We start from the raw sequence: 16,749 nt of genomic DNA, 5'->3' as shown, positions 1-16,749 counted from the left end.
GGTGACTGGCCCCAGGAGCTGCCGTCCGCAAGGCGGAGGAGAGCAGACTCCGGAAGCGTTGGGGAGTAATCCCAGAGGGCCATTAGAACACCTCATCTACTGGGCTGGGCTCCACAGCTCAGGGCAGAGCGGAGAGTTCTGTCGGTGTCAAGCCGTGTGTGACTTTGGGTAAGCCGCCGAACTGCTCCGGGCGCCAGTGTCCTCCGTGGAGTACGACGCGGGTAACGAGAGCACCTGCCTCTCTAGGTTTGTGGCGAGAGTCACATGAGGCAAGACGCGCAAAGCTTTGTATATAGGGCCTGGCACATTACTTAGCAGGACTTCCTCTCCCCCTCTACGGTCACAACTAAAACCCCTGACAGTACCTCTTCTTCTCTCCTGGCTCTCTCCCCAGGTCTGGCCCACACCTTCAGGCCCTGTTCTCCATCCTATTCTTGTGCTCACCTGCCGTCCCACTTCTCCAGCTATGGGGATCCTAAGGAGACTTTCAAGTATTTGCAGATAAGGAAGGTGAGGGGGTACTCCAGGGGGTAGGACAGGGACCTCCTTCACCTGGAGAGAGAAAGAGAGAGAGGAGGGTGGGTGTTCTGAGGTGGCCGGCGGGCCAAGCAGCCTGTATTACCCAGCTGTAGGCAGAGGCCTGTCCTGGCCTGCAGAGAACAAAGAAAAGGTTCTGGTCTCCTGTGGCATTAGAAGGCAGCGTCTGAAGCAAGTCCCTCCATTAAAAGCTACAAGACAGAAGGTTAAATATAGCCCTTTCCGGTTGTCTGGGACAGATTTATGAAATGTCAGAGCTGCGTTAGTGAGAAACGATGTTATCTCTGCTCTGTTTTTAGAGTAGCAAGGAAGCAAAAGAGAAGAGAGAGAAATGTGCACTTTCACCAGTGGATAGTGGTCAGCCATGGGAGAACCTGAAGTGGCTGGGTCCGTTTTATAAAGTTGCACTCTGGCCACAAAGGGTGGACAATGGCTGGAGAGGGGAAGCAGGGACCCCAGCAGGAGGGACAGAGACGGGATGCCAGAGAGGTAACTGTGGAGGTGGGAGGAGGGAGCCCACTGCAGGGTGGGGCCAGGCCTGCATCCCAGGGCCATGGTGGAGGTGGGAGGGCTCTTTCCCCCTCCTCCTCCCCAGAAGAGGAAAGCCAGCTCTCGCTTGCCCTGGCCTTCCCTAGGGCCTGCCTGGTGACTGCGGGAAATGCAGCCTGTCCAAAGACCCCTAGATCCCTCACTCCTTTCCAAGACAGGGCATGGAGAGGTTGCTAGAAAGTCCTTCCTTATCCACAGCCTACCTCTGCAGCTGTGACCAGAGCCCCCAAGCCATGGCCATGGGCAGGCAACTGCAGCGTCACCTCCCCTAACGGGGCTTATCCTCTTCACCCAAGCCAGAGAGGGGGAGGCTGGTGTGCCTCGGGACTCTGAACTCTAGTCTACCCTACTGCCAGGAGATCTGGCTGGTACTGGGATTAGGAAGCACTGGGTACCTGGCTAGTAACCTCGGTGAATGGATGACTAGTGTTAGGCATCCCTTTCCAGCCCCTTCCTGCCCCCCCATGCTTTGGTATTGTGTGCGTACACACACACACACACACACACACACACAAATCCGCATTTCAGCAGGAGTCCAAGAGGTGGGTCAAGCCCCAAGACTGACCAAGACAGCATTCCACACACAACCCGACCCCCCGCCCAAATGAGCAGAAAGTACAGGAAGTCGATTTGTAGAAATAAGTGATAACGGGATTTCCCACACACATCCTAAAGACTCCTCGGTAGCTCTTATATCCCTTTAGAATCCCAGATGGTTAGGGTTAGGATGTGATCACATCCACCCTGTCCTCCTCCAGGGCCACTCAAATTTGAATTCCTTTTACACCACCTCGGCCAAGTGGTCGCGCAGCCCCTCCTGGCATACCTCTAGTCCTAAGGGAACTCACTTTACCCCAAGATGGCGCAGGCTGCCTCAGGATAGCTCCCAGTGCAGGAAGCCCCTCCTCCTCCACGGGCCCCCATTCCTTCCCTTTCCCCTCTGCTGAGCATGCGACCCCTCCTCCCCCAACGACTCACCTCCCCGGCTCCAGAAGAGGGTGACAGACTCGGCTCTCTCCATCCTAGCGGTGTGGATGACCAAGACGCCACATCCAGCAAATCGTCATGCGAGGGAGAAGTGTGTGTGGGCCCGCACTGTGGGCAGGGGCCGAGGAGCTCCACGCTGTTTCAAGCCTGGTTCCCAGGCTCCTCAGTGTGGTACCCAGGGGTTCTTCCCAAACCCCGTTTCCCTGCACCCCGGCTGGGTCAGTTTGGCCCCAACGGTCACATGCTCTGCTGCCTGTGAAGTGGTCCCTGGGCTGCAGAGCCCGGGGAGAGCAAGGCTGGATTCGACAAGTGAGGTTCCTCTCTCTACTTTCCCGTTTCCTTCCGCCCCCACCGTCTGCCCACGGCCACACTGGTCCAGTGGGTCCCGTCACGGCAGACCAGTGATGGGTGCTGTCTGCGAGCTGGTCTTGTCTTTCTCTAGGCAAGGTTTTCAGCAAGAGGCCTGAGTTGGAGCCCCACAGAGGGCTGACCTCCCGTTCGGCCCAGCCGCTGTCCTGCAGCGAGGGGAAGTGAGCAGGAACTGGCTGTCTGAGTCAGCGCCCGTGGTCTATTGTCACTGTGTGGGCCCCTTCCTTCCCAGAGGAGAGACGTGCACAGAGATAGGCCTTGTTTTTTGCAAGTTTCTCTTGCACATACACACTTTCTCTCTTGGCCCGGAGTGAGCCTTGTACCACGGCTGAATGCCATTCAGTTCGGTTTCGCCAGCCCTTAGTGAGTGTCCCCTCTGGCTGAGGATCACACCCACGGCACGGAGAGGTCATCTCCCAGCATCCTCACTAGAGGCACAGGAGCTAATCATGGCGCGTCCCAAGAACAGGGGAGAAAGCCAAAGCTCAGAGAGGGAAAGAGGCTCTTCCCGACGTCCAACAGCAGAGAATCATGAGATTCGTGTCCAGCCTTGCTCTCCATGGCATCAGGTGGAGAATCCCGCTGGCCTTCTTCACCGCTTCCCCCACCTCCACCCTTCCAGCCTATTGCAGATTCTAGCAAAGCCTATCTCCCAGGGCACGAGGCATGAGAGAATCGCTGGCTTTAAAATATTTAAAACCTGTCTTGTTCAGGGGCACTTGGGTGGCTTAGTCAGTTGGGGGGTCCAACTCTTGATTTCGGCTCGGGTCATGATCTCAGGGTCGTGAGAGCCCACTTGGAGCTTTGTGTCTCCCTTCTCCCTTTGCCCTTGGCCCGCTATGTTCACTCTTTCTCTTCCTCAAAAAACAAAACAGAACCCCCCCCCCCAAAACCTTAAAATATATCTTGCTCAAAGTCGTTTCTGTGTGTTTAGATGGACCAGGACCCGGGAAATAAGTCACCTGTGCTGGAAGCTCATTACAAAGGGACTCCATGACCAAACTGGCAAAACAAACAGAGGCAGACAAACCACACCTTGTCCCAGTAACCAGCTGTCTTCTAATCGTAAGGGAGCCATCCTGGGTTCTTGCTCAGAGGGTGAAAAGAGACCTAGCTGAAGCTCAATTCTCCTTCTTATTTTCATCAGAAATGCAGAGAGATGGGAGAAGCAGCTCGAGGGAAGGAGTCAGGGCTGAGAAGCAGACTTGGAGGAACCACCTTGTTGCCCCCAGGAAGCTGAGCACCTCCGCAACTAAGACTCTCAGCTCCTCAAGGGCAGGGCAGGCCTGAGACCCATCCTCAGAACGAATTTGTATGGCTTGTTACAAAAAGCCATCTAAAATGATGGGTGAAACTCCCAGACAAGGAGAATGCATTGTGTTTCCCGGAGTCAGGAGAGGGTCAGTTTCTAGAAGCCAGGACGGTTGATGTCATCGTAGCATTCAAGGATTTCAGTAGGCTGAGGCCCAAGCGGGGAATGTTCACTGTGTCAACAAAAGGGTAACCTTGGCAAGGCTGGCTTCCTGGACGCCAACCCACAGCAGGTTAAGGAGGGAAATGGGAGGGGAGTGCAGACACCTCTCAGGAAGTCTGGTTGTAGTTAGAGAGGAAGGAGATAGGGCCACAACTGGAGGGCGTAGCCGAGCTGGGAGGTAGCTGTTTGTCAGGATGGGAGAGATGCTGCGTGTTTCTAAGTTGGGGAGCTTCCCCCAAACTCCTGCTCATCCTGCCCTCTGCATTCACCACAGGCTGGACTTCATCTCAGGCTAACTGGGCCAGACTTTCTCAGGCGCGGGCACTGATGGTATTTGCAAGTCTCTCCAGGTTGAGAACCATAGCCGCTAATTTGTCGTAGACACTGACGTGCAGTCTTAGCCCAGCTAGTGGGTGGAGGGCAAAGGTGGCCTGACTGTCTTAGCTCCCTCATGTGCGCAGCTTCGCACAGCAGCTAGGAAGACAGACTGGGAAGCTCCACTCGCTGGGCTCCAGTCTCAGTCTCACCTGCGTGCCTTGGGCAAATCACCAACTGCCTCAGAGCCTCAATTTCTAATCAGTATATTTGTTATGTAATCTGGGGTTTCTAACCTGTATAACCCCTTCAGGAGATAATGAGAGTACCTATGCCGTAAGGTTGCCACGTGGGTCAGATGACTGAATATTGACAAAGCACTCAGGGTGTTGCCTGATTTGGAAAAAGGTATGTTGGAGCTGGCCTGTGTCTCCTAGCACCTTCCTGAACATGCTAGACCTCCACCCAAAGCTCAGGGGGCACCCCTTCAGGAATGTTGTTGGTATTTTATTTTATTTAAAAGATTTTACTTATTTATTTGACACACAGAGAGAAAGAGCACAAGCAGGGAGAATGACAGGCAGAGGGAGAGGGAATAGCAGGCTCCCCACTGAGCAAGGAGCTCGACACAGGACTCGACCCCGGGACCCTGAGATCATGACCTGAGGAAGGCAGATGCTTAACCGACTGAGCCACCCAGGCTCCCAAGAAACGTCATTTGTCTTATCCTCAGCTTGGTCTCCCAATGGCTATCATCCCTGGGTCACCTCGCACAGGTCTGAATGTGTCGTCAACCTCAGCAGCCCCTTCTCCTCTGGCCTGTTCTGGGCTGGAGCTGGCTGGTGGGGCTGGGCAGGGGCTGCCATCATGTGGGGTCAGGACCGTGTTGTTTTTCGGGATGGGAAGAGTCTACAAATTAGAGCCTTGGCCAGTATCTGTCTTTTGTTCCCCCAGCTCTTGTTTTTGAACTCTTTCAGCTGGAGTCAAGGCAAACAACTGCCCCCTGGGTGGGGGGAGATAGTTGGCATGTGTCAGTTCCCATCACACAGATCTCATGTCGGGGGTGGGGGGTGGTTGGAGGCCCAGCAATGGTAGCAACAGGGGCTGCTTTCATCCTATGAACTAGTGCTGTGACCTTGGGCTCTGTGGCCACCAAAGAGATCTCTCCCTTTTCAATTTTGCTTTTTACTCCAAGCAGACAGCTCGCTCCCACCCCCCAAGCCAGGCCCCACAGCACCTAGACAACAGGAGGGAGCTGGTGACAGAACCAAAGGTTGGGGCAGATGTCCAGGAAGATAATCATAGTGCAGGGGCAGAGGCACTCAAGAGTACGGCAAGGGGGAGGGTAGAATTCCGCATAGGTGTTCGGCGAGAAAAGCCAGGGCAGAAGTGTGAGGAGCTAAGTCACAGAAGCCAGAAATCCCAGAAGTCGGGTCCCTGAAGCAGAAGCAAGGCCCCAGGCTGCTGGGCAGTCCTGAATATCTCGAAGGAGCCGTATGCTGGAGCTGGGATGTGCCTTTAATCCCTCATGGAGCACAAGAGAGGGGCACGTCTTCTCTGAAGCAAGCCCGAGGGGCCTACACAGCACCTGCCTGACCCCCAGCGTCTACAAAGTTCACAAAAGGAATTCACAGAGGTGGCTCTGTGCCACCGTCTCCAATGCCGGAAAGCAGGCTCAAAGAACACACTCCACCCGGATGACTGGGAGCGATTGAGAGCCTCATCCCGCTCCCAGGACCCCACAACCCTCCATCTGTGCTCTTGGAGAATCTGACAGGAGATTGACTTTTTAAATAGAAAATCTGCTATTGAGAGAGATGAAGGTTTCATCAAAGACCATTTTCTCCACAGGGATGCAGATGGCACTTAGGAGGCTGCATTAGCTCAAATTGTTTGGAAGGACTGTCCCGGGGGTTGGGGGGGGGTGATGTGGAGCTGACCTGTCAGTGTGCAGGACCCCCCACCGGGGCCATCTTCCCTTGTTATCTCAAACTTCATTTTTTGCCTCCTCTCAATGTCTGAGCCTTGTCTGGCTTCTCCCAGCTTGATAATGGTCATATGGACATGGTGGCACAGGGCAGCTTGGGGAGATCCCAGAGGGCATGGGGACGGCTCCTGGGCAGTGGTGACAGCGGTGTGGTGGTGGGGGAGAGGGGGGATGGGCGGCCGCTGGACTAGGGCCTGCATTAATCTCTGTAGCTGGGTGACTTTGGGTACATCACCTTATTTCTGTGGGTCTATAAAATGAAAATTTTGGGGGAGGTGAGTGGTTTCCAAACTCCTACCTCACCTCTATTGAAACACCCGGGCCCCACCATGCTAGACAAAAAGCCTCTTTTTCCCATAGAGGATTTTTCAATACTGACAGGCAAAAATAATATATACACACTATGCTCCCCCAAGCCTCTCTCCACACCCCTCTCAGCACTCGTTGAGGAGCCCTAGGTTAAGTGATTCCTAAAGATCCTTCCTACTCTGACAGGTTTTTTAAAAAGATTGATTGATTGATTGATTGAGAGAGAGAGAAGAGGAGAGGAGATAAGAGGAAAGGAGAGGAGAGGGAGAGAGAATCTCACACAGACTCTCCACTGAGCATGGAGCACGATGTGGGGCTCGATCTCATGACCCAGGAGACCATGACCTGAGCCGAAACCAAGAGTTGGACGCTTGGCCAACAGAGTGACCCAGGAGTCCCTCTATGCTGACAGTTTCAAGCAGTGAAAGGCACCACACCCACACTCCTCGCCGGCTCTGCATCTCATCCTCACGACCGTGCCGAGGCGGGCAGGACTAATTCCACCAGACCAAGGAGGTAATGGGCCCTCCGAGACCCTAGGTCACTTGCCTGAAAGGCAGACAGGCTAGTAAGTGGCCATGTGTGTCCGAGAGTCCGAGCAGCTGAAGAAGTCTTTGCCATGTTCTCTATCAATTACTCTCATCGGCTCCCCACCCTGTTTAAGCACTTCAGAGGACGAGCAAAGCCCACGACATTTTCCCAAGTGTTCCCTAACCCTGGCTAAAACTGGACAGCCTCACTCGCAGTATCAAATCTCAGTGGCACCCAGCGCCCAGAGAAGACAAGACCGAGCCGCACAGGCCAGTCTCGCTTTGCTGTCAGCTGAGGTGGGACAGTGGTGAATGGTGCTTAATGCTTTTGTCTCAAGTTATTTGCATATATACCAGGATAAGGCTTTACACAGCACAGCATCTCCCAACTCACAAAGCCCTCGAAACACCCTACATCATTTATTCTGCACCACAGCCCTGTAAGGGGGTCACAGTGGCTATATAATTAGCATCCTTACATTCCAATTGAAGAAGACAGGGGTACAAGCGCTGCAGTCACTTCCCCCAGAACTCAAAGTAAGGCTCAGAGCTGGGGTTCAAACCCGGGGCTGCCCACACTCAATCCACGCTTCCCCCATTTCCCGCGGCTGCTTCTTTCTGTAAGAAGAGGCCTTTACTCTTGCCCTGATGCCTTTTGAGCGTATGCTGGCTCAGAGAAACGACACGATTTGGTTTCTCAGCCTGACAGGATGATTTGCCAGTGCAATTGTTCTATATGTTAGTGGTTTTTATTTTTCTTTGCACGAATGACATTATAACAACACTAATGGAAATCTGAGGGAAAGAATAATTCGCCAACCAGCCTGCCACTCGCAATAAATCGAGGTTTGCTTTTTCCACCATTCCCTTCCAGTCCTTGCTGGTGTGCAGACATACTTTTTTACAGGGCTTGCAAAGCTCGCCACAGATACAATTTGACAGTGCGCATTCTGTATGGGATTTTCATTATAAGCATTGTCCATGTTGCCCAGCTGTCCTCAGAATTAGCTCTTTACAGTGGTAGCATACTTCAGTGAGGTGGGATGCTTCAGATTTACGTAGCCATCTCCCTGTTATTTGCCCTCAGGTTGGCCATTGTACTATTTATACACTTGGTGCTTCCTTCCAGTTTCAGCCCAGGAAGTGTGTGACTGTGGTGATGGGCCTCAAGCCCCAGGGCTCATGCCTCTACCTCCAACATGTCTTGCGGTTGTGGGAGGTGAGGAGCACCAGGAAATCTTTTGTTTGGTGCCTTGGAGTTTAAGCTTCTCCCATTCCACCTTCCATTGGGCTCCTTAGGTCAAGTTAGGAAATAGGTCTTTAGGAAGAAGGTCCCCAGGGGGATAGGGGCCACTTGGCCCCCTCAGTCACCCCTGCCACTCAAGTACCCAATATACCAAAATCAAGGATTATGAGACTTCTAGAAGGTAATGAATACGAAAGGGCTGGGTCAACTACGAAAATGCCTTGCAAACGCAATGATACGACTTCTGCATGTTGTTTAGTACAGAGAAGAGAACAGTGAACTCCTTTCCGTCTTGGAGCACAGGTTACCTTGCCCACAGCACAGGGATGGCTGCTTGGGTTGGGAGTGGGGGTGGGAGAGCAGTTCTCTCTGTATCCTAAACCCATCACAACACCCGGGCTAGGCTGACACTCAAGGACACCCCAATTTCTTGCTAGCTCAGGCTCAGCTCCAGTTTCTGGACCAAACACGGAGCATCCAGTGAGTTTAATTATTCCCACAACACAAACGTGCCATCAACTAGACATATGGTGGGCCTTCTACCGGGCTGGGAATTGCAGTTCCTGTTGCTATAGAGATGGGCTCGCCCTACCATAACAGAGCCATAGAACCTTCCTTTCACCACACCCGGTCTCCAGGGTTACTAACTCCTGCCACAGTTGCAAAGACGCGGAGAGGCCCATGGCGTGGCACGACAGGGACAAGTTTGACAGTCAGACAGCCCTGGGCTCCAATCTAGGCTTTGCAACTTTCTGGTCGTCAGACCCTGGGGCAGCTCTCCTCCCAAGCCTCAGTTTTCTCATCCATAAAATGGCATCCACCACTCCTGCCTGGAGGTCATTACAAGGGTTAAGTAAGTAATGTTGCGGACGGAAAGTGCTGGTATGTGTACTACAGGTGTGCGCTATTGGTTCCTTTGCCCTCCTGTGTGGTCTAGGGGTCCGAATAGACAGTATGTGCACAGCTTTGCACGTGCTGGATAGTGAGGATGCAGTAGCACATACCTGCCCATATGCCATCCAGAGTCATAGGGCAAGAGGGCTACAGCTCACTCAAGGGGTAGAAAGGGGCATAAAAGTTGGTGGGAAGTCAATTCCAACTCATGAGCTTGGTAAACAAGGTTTTCCAGTGTCAAAGCAACCTATGCCTCTCACATTCTAGGACCTTCCCAGTGCCAGCCCCCGACCTGCACCCACTTTGCAGCTGCATCTCTCAGTCTGGCCACGGTCCCCCAAACATGCCGGACTCACAACTGGTTCCATTCTCGGGGTAGACTTGCCGTGTTCCCCCATCTGCAATCATAATCACTCTTCTTTCACTTGAGAAGCAATTTCAACCTCCTCAAAGTTTTTCCAGCAATCTCACACCACATCTTCCCAACCACCACTAGCAGGAGGGTGGGAAGTGGGGGTTGTGTGTGTCAAGGATCCCCTTTAAGTATTAATAGCTTAAAAAAAAAAGATTTATTGGGACGCCTGGGTGGCTCAGTTGGTTAAGCGGCTGCCTTCGGCTCAGGTCATGATCCCAGCGTCCTGGGATCGAGTCCCACATCGGGCTCCTTGCTCAGCGGGGAGCCTGCTTCTCCCTCTGCCTCTGCTTCCACTCTGCCTGCCTGTGCGCTCTCTCTCTCTCTCTGGCAAATAAATAAATAAAATCTTTAAAAAAATTTTTTTTTAATTTAAAAAAGATTTATTTATTTGAGAGAGAAAGAAAGAGAGGGAGAAAGAGTGCGTGAGCGGGGGGAGAGGGCAAGAGGGAGAGGAGAGCCTTCTATGTGGGGCTCAATCTCGTGACCCTGAGATCATGACCTGATCTGAAAACAAGAGTTGGACACTTAACTGACTGATCCACCCAGGTGCCCCTAATTAATAGCTTTTTATACAAGAAGGATGAAGGTAGCAGAGGGGAATGAATTGCTCAAGATCACCCTTCTGGTTCCCAAGCATGAGAGATCAGAACTCAAGCCTTCCAAGGTTTGGTCAACAGTTCTTTCCCACCCTTTGGTAGACCAGTTTTAGCCGTCGCCTTCGAGAAGCTCACATTTTACTAGGGGAGATAAGCATGTCACAACAAGCATAAAAATGACAAAGAAACCAATCTGAAAAGGCTACATACTGTGTGATTCCAACATTGTGGGAAAAGCAAAACCCGGGAGACAGTAAAAAGACCAGCGGTTGCTGGAGGTTGGGGGTGGGTAGGGGAAGGATGAATATACCTTGAGCACAGGAGACGTTTAGGGTGGTGAAAATACTCTCTGTGAAACCCTAATGATGGGTACATGTCATCATACACTTGTCCAAACCCACAGAATACGCAACACCATGAACGAACTGTAATGTGAACTACGGACTTTGGGTGATAATGACATGTAATTGGTAAGTAGGCTTATCAATTGTAACAAATGTCCCACTCTGGTGGGGGATGTTGATCATGGGGGAGGCAGTCTGAAGGGGGAGGTTGGGGGTACACAGGAAACCTCTATGCCTTCTCCTCAAGTTTGTGAACCTAAATTACTCTTAAAAACGAAAGTCTTCATTAAAAAAAAAAAAAAAGAAAGAAAGAAAGCCAGATGAAAAACCCATTGAAAAGACTTTGCCCAGCAATGATAAAATTACATACAAAGTACCAAATTAGCACAGAAGATGGAATGAAGAACCGCATTAATAAATTTTGCATGGAGGAAGGAGATCAATCAGGGAAGGCTTCAGCTAAGAGGAGACACCCAGTCAGCACTTTGAAGGATGAATAGGAAATTGCCAAGAGAAGATGGGGTGCTAGAGGAGGCATTCCAGGCAAAAGAAAGTGCATTTGTGAGCGCACAAGTGCCGAATGGGCATATGGTGTATTTGGAAATCTACCAGTCGTTCAAGATGGCTAGATCATCAAGTTCACAAGGACGTAAGAGGCGGTAAGGCTGGAGAACTAGGTGGGTCCCATCATGGAAAGTCTCTACAGCGTGTTAAGGAACATATACTTTACCCTAGAAACCGCTGCTTCCCAAACCTAAGGCAATTGTGTCTCATATTTTCAACTTTTTCCATTTCTCTGCACCACCTGTAATACCATTTACTTAACTATTTTAAAAGACTCACTTTAAAACACTTAATGTTGCCCTAATAAAAAATATATGAGAAACCATGGGTTGGATTTGGGATGGTAATATTTTTTTCCAATACACATTAAAATACATACAGAACTCTGGAAGGTTAAAAAAAAAAAGTTTTCTCTGGATTGTGTACAAGTGATCCCTGGGGCGACCTGGGACAAGCGGGGCACACACTGGGAGCAACCCTAACCTACCTGCCCCAGATTAGCAAGGCTTGGGTTCATAGCCTGAGAGTGCAAGGTCGGATCCCTCTGGTGGCCAGCTGCGCTAGGCATGGCCAGGAGAAAGGCAAAGGTGGAGGCTGGGAGCCCGGTTCTGGAACAGGCCAGAGGTAACAAAGTTCTGGACTCACATTGACAGTGGGATAAGAGGAGGGGCTGCCAGTTCTCAGAGGAAGGCTCAACGATAAATACTTGTTGGATGGATGGATGGATGGATGGACGGACAGATGGTTGAGTGAAAATTTTCACTGTGATGGGAGGAAGTGGGGAGAGCAGACTATGACTCCAGTTTCGAGTTTGGTTCCTGGGGAGATAGCGGTGTCACCTAAAGAAAACGTCACCTAAAGAAAACGGAGAGAGAGAAAGAGGAGCCTCTCTGCAGGGGCAGAGGGGAGAGCAAGATGTGCTTTGCTGACCGTGAGGTCCTTGTGGGACATGCAGGTGAACATGGAGCAGCTGACTGTTAGTTTGAGGGGGCACTAGAGATGTGGAGGCAAAGCCTCTGGAGATGGTCTCCAGGTGTGGCTTTACCTTTATGCAGGGAGAGGGAGTAGAGGGAGAGCGGATGCAAGCTGGAGTGGGAGCTCTGAAGAAAGGACATTTGCATCTAGGGGTCGGCAATGCAAGAGGTGCTTTGTTCCTCCCTGAGGCTCTTGTGGGGACCTCAGGACAGACCTACCTCCTGTAGGTTGGCCTCATCTCCTCCCTTAGACTGTGTAGCTGTTTCCTGTGCCTATCTCCTCTCCTTGACCAGTCAGTGTGCAGCCTAACCGAGAGGCTAACCGGCTGTTTCTCTAGTTGGCTCAGCAGGACTGAGCGTTCCACCGAGGCTTCGGGGACTGCCTAGGGACAGTGAGCGAGCAAGTACAGTGCTGGGGAAAGGCGAGGGCCAGGAGGTGAAGCGGGGGAGAAAGGAGTCCTGAGGTCACCTCCTCATGCCTCCAGAAGCTGGTCCAGCAGCTACTGCTTCCAGGATGACCTGGATTGGAGCTGGCCTTGAAGATGCAGAGCAATGTCTAAGAAATGAAATAGCAGCCAGTAAGCGTCTCAAGTTTCCACTTACTTGTGGAAAGTGCTCCTCAAGCTCCCATACTGGGTGGCCGAGTATCTCCTTTTAAAACCCATGGGGCCTGAGCCTCCAGGTTTGTGCCAGGGATGCAGGACACTATGAGGTGATGGTGGGGCCATTCACCCAAAGGTGGCCTTGGAAGAGTATGTCCCCAGAAGATTCCAAACAAACTTCAGGGCCCAGAACCCTTTGCTGTTGGCTCAGTGCCCCACAGGGGCCCAAATTAAGCCCACCTAGGAGGGCAAATCTGGTGCAGCTCTGATAGGTGTACCCCAGGGGCAGCTACCCTCCCTGGAGCACAATCCAGGTTGCTTTCTGGTAGCTTCCCTCGCCCTGACACCCTGCGAGACCCCTGTTCCTGGGCTGCCCCTAGGACTGGCTGGCCCCAGACAACTCCCTGTAGCCCCTGGGCTGGCCAAATTCCTCAGAAAAGGCAGAGGCAGCCCTCTGGTCCTGAACGTGGCAGGCTTTTGGTAAGACACTGATCTGTGTGTTGCTTTCTTATGCTAAACTTGAGTTAAACTTGGCAAAAACTTTCCTTTCCTTCCCACTGGCCTGAACCAGAGATGTGGGCCTCCCAAATGGGTACTGAGAAAACCAGGGGCTTCTTCTGGAAGGAGGGGCGCTGAGTAGGAAGATGAGGGGGGGCACTAGCAAGATGGAGAGAGGGGACCCCTGGCCCTCGTGCATGTGGCCTGAGCTGAGGCAGCAGTGGAAGGTGCTTCCCAAGTGGCCAAGGATCAGGCAGAAGGGAAAACTGTTGTGGGGGGGGCGGGGGTGAACGGGACAAGAGAAGTTTCATCCACATTGCTCTTGCATGGCTGGGGAAGGCGAGCTAGGAAAAGTTGTCTCCAGGTTCTGTGTCCCTGATTTCCGTACTGTCAGCATCCAGGACGAGGTTGTTGAGGGGGGAAACTATGCCAACACCCTTGAGTCCACGTCTGGAGAAGGCCAAGTGATGACGCAGGGCACGCCCAGGGTAGGAGGGCACCAAGCTCAAGGTCGGCACATGCTCCTCTCACCCCTGCTGTGAGGGGAGCTCCCCTCCAGGGCTGGGGCAGGAGGTGGGGGCAGGGCATTACACAGCAAGAAACAGATTTGTCTGGATCGTTTAGTGCATGCAGCATGAGAGGCAGAGCCAGGAGAGGTGTAGATGTACTGTGCGAGGTTGGGCGGGGGTGGGGGGGACTCTGGGGGAGGCGAAGGTTCGAATAACAAAGGAGCCTCGTAAAGGATAAGCCATGCAGGGTTCCAGGTCTCTGCCTACAGGATCCAGACAGAAAGCACAGTCCTAGCAATAAACTTCAGTCCAAGGCACGTTGCTCACTTCCCAGACGGTCCAGCCACCCTCCAGAGGCTACATGGGGTTGCTGGCAAGAGGCTGGCCCCCACCAGCTTAGGGAGCTCTGACTTATGCAATTCAGGCTGGCGTGGGAGCAGCGGAGCCGGGAGTTCACCCACATCTCCCTCAGGCTCTCTCCCCGCCCCCTGCCAGCCCCTGCGAGTCATGCCAAGGGTCAGGCGCCCCGCGCGGCTGCAGCTGGGGAGGCCCTGGCTGGAGGAGCCCCAGAAAAGGAGGGAAGGGAAGAGAGTACCTGTTGCTGAATGCATCCAGCTTTGGCTCTTACTCCTCGGTTGCTTGTGGTGAGAGTTGCCCATCATTCTGTTCTGGACTGGCAGCCGCCCCGTGGCTGCCGCCGCCGCCTCCTCCTCCTCCTCCTCCTCCTCCTCCTCCTCCTTCTTTGCCTCCTCCTCCTCCCCTCACCCTCCTCCTCCTCCTCCTCCTCTTCCTCCTCTGCTTGTGCTCCTCCCCAGGTGCTTACATCACCTCGGCTTTGCTTCTCACACACATGGCTCATCCAAATTCCACTTGTGCCCCTGGCACACAATTGTCCAGACCTGACCCTCTCACTTGGACTATAGCCTGCTAGGAGCTTCTCTCAGCCTCTCTCTATCTCTCTCTCTCTCCCTCCCTCCTCCCCTCTTCCCCTGTCTCTCTTTCCCTCCCCCTCTCCCTTGCTTAGTGCTCTACTCAGGTTGAGCAGCCTAGGTTCCAGGAGAACCCTAGCGAGCCCTGAGGGCGGCCCCCGCCTCATCTGCCTCTGTAGCCGGGGCCAGCACGGGCACCCGCGGGGACCCGACTCGTCCGCCCTCACCGTCCCTGGCTGCCTCTGCTCTCAGCGCTGTCATTTCTGCTGCCGCTGCTCCTCGCTCCGTCTGCAGAAGCTTGCAGGAGCGAGGGGCCAATAACAGAGCCTAATCCGGGAGTGTGACAGGGACCAGTGAAGGAATGTGCTACCCAGGAATTCTAAGTGATACAGCTCCCTACTCCACTGGGGGATGGATCCGGTTCTGTAAGTGACAGCTGCCAACGGACTCCGGGCTCCAGTCCTGAAGGAGACCTGGGGAAATTCTGGCAGAGCGCGAGGCTGCCAGGCTGCGGGCTCGGAGCTAACACAGCCAGATGCCTCTCGCATGCCCAATGTGGCCACCAGGCGTACCTGCCGCCTTGTCAGGCACACCTGAAGCCTCGCTCCGCTCTCCCCTCCCCTGCCTGCTTTACCTTCCCAGGGGGAGGGCTGAGTTGGCAGCCCAGAGATTCAGCGCCTAGAACTGGGACCCTGGGCAGCCGATAAGAGGGCTCCTTCCATGAGTCCCACTGTAATTCCCTCACTCTCTCTGTCTCTCTCTCCCTCCCCCTCCCCGAATGCATGCAGCTGCTCACTACAAGTGCTGCAGCCCTGTGGGATAAATGACACGGGGTAGGTTGTGCTGGGTCAGCAGCTCAATCCAGCCCTAACAGCCTGGTGGCGAGGAAAGGGCCATGGCTTCTGCAATCAACCCCCAGAGCTAGACAGCCTTGAGTGACTTTGCTTACTTAGTGGAGTTGGGGTACGGTCCAACCTGATGTCATCAGATTCCTGCTCCGAGACAGGGGGCCTGTTCTGTCAAAGTCATGGCCACCAAGCACTGTGGGTATGGAGCTGGCTAGCGCCTCCACCTGGCAGACTTGGAGCACTGTTCCACCCAGACAGCGGTGCCTTCTGACTTTGGAGCAAGAGGTCTAAAGTGGGATCCATCCAACCATCCGTCCATCCGTCCCTCCACCCACCCAATCATTGCCATTCTTTCAACAGTTCTCGGGGATCTACTCTGGCTGGGCAGGTGTTCTTCTAGGTGTTGGGGACCCAGATGTAGTTAAGTCACCATCTAGGAGGGGTGACCAACACACCCACAGAGCATAACAGTACAACGGGATCACCGCTATACCAGGGGAGGGGTCCACATGTTGTAGGAGCACCCAGGAGAAACTTCTTTGGCCTGGAAGAGATAGAGGAGCCGCCTCCCAGAGGAGGTGACACTTGGACAGGGTCATGAAGGATGAGGAAGAGCTGGCTAGACCCGGGGAGAGAAAGGGCACACTGTTCAGTATTTGGAATACCACCCCCGCTAGGAACCTCTCCTGCCAGGCCCCCAACAGCCAAGGGCCTCCTCAGTTTTCTTCAACAATTCAACACACATCACTTAAGCCTCACCTTTGTACCAGACTAAGGCGACAGAGGGAGGCAGACACTGCCTTCCAGGCTCCCCAGCCCAGCGGGAGAGACACAATCATACAGAAAAGTCACAGGATGGTATGATCTTTGCTTGGGCTTTGCAACTCACTGTGGAATTTGGCAGGAGGCCTCCAAGGAGACCCCCCAGAGGCCAGAAAGATAGGGCTTGGGCAATAGAGGTCCCAGAGCAAGTATAAGAGGCCAAGAGGGAAGCATCTTGGGAAAACTGGATGTATGAACCTAGTAAGAATCATGAAAGGTTTATGAACATGGCAAAAACCCTGAAGGTAAGGTTTGGGGAGCATCTGGTCCCTGCCCCCTTATCTACTTGCAGTAGGTCCTCGATGTGAGTCTTGGCAGGTTCAAGGTTGTAAACATGGCCTGAAGAGAGGCTGGAGGAGACAGACCCATGAGATCTGGAGATGGTTCTAAAAGGCAAAAGACATGCTGGGAGTCAAACCAGATATGAACTCAATGGCATTGTGCACTTGGG

General features: G+C 53.2%; 1 protein-coding gene across 5 annotated transcripts in view; it reads right to left on the bottom strand.

Moving 5' to 3' along the window:
- Positions 1 to 16,749, bottom strand: part of NHSL2 (NHS like 2) — a 263,702-nt gene that overhangs the window by 75,549 nt on the left and 171,404 nt on the right. For 2 of the 5 annotated variants that reach the window (XM_032331458.1, XM_032331462.1), the window contains exon 1: positions 2,065 to 3,130. The exons of 2 other annotated variants lie outside the window; for them this stretch is intronic. In XM_032331458.1, coding sequence (XP_032187349.1) covers positions 2,065 to 2,107 — 43 coding nt within the window. In that variant the 5' untranslated portion in view covers positions 2,108 to 3,130. Of the gene's footprint in view, positions 1 to 2,064; positions 3,131 to 16,749 lie in introns of those variants that run through there. One more of the 5 variants, XM_032331464.1, reaches the window with a different exon arrangement.

This window comes from Mustela erminea, chromosome X, assembly GCF_009829155.1.
Source record: "Mustela erminea isolate mMusErm1 chromosome X, mMusErm1.Pri, whole genome shotgun sequence".
Taxonomy (NCBI): Eukaryota; Metazoa; Chordata; class Mammalia; order Carnivora; family Mustelidae; genus Mustela; species Mustela erminea.
This window is presented reverse-complemented; position numbering and strand designations above follow the sequence as displayed.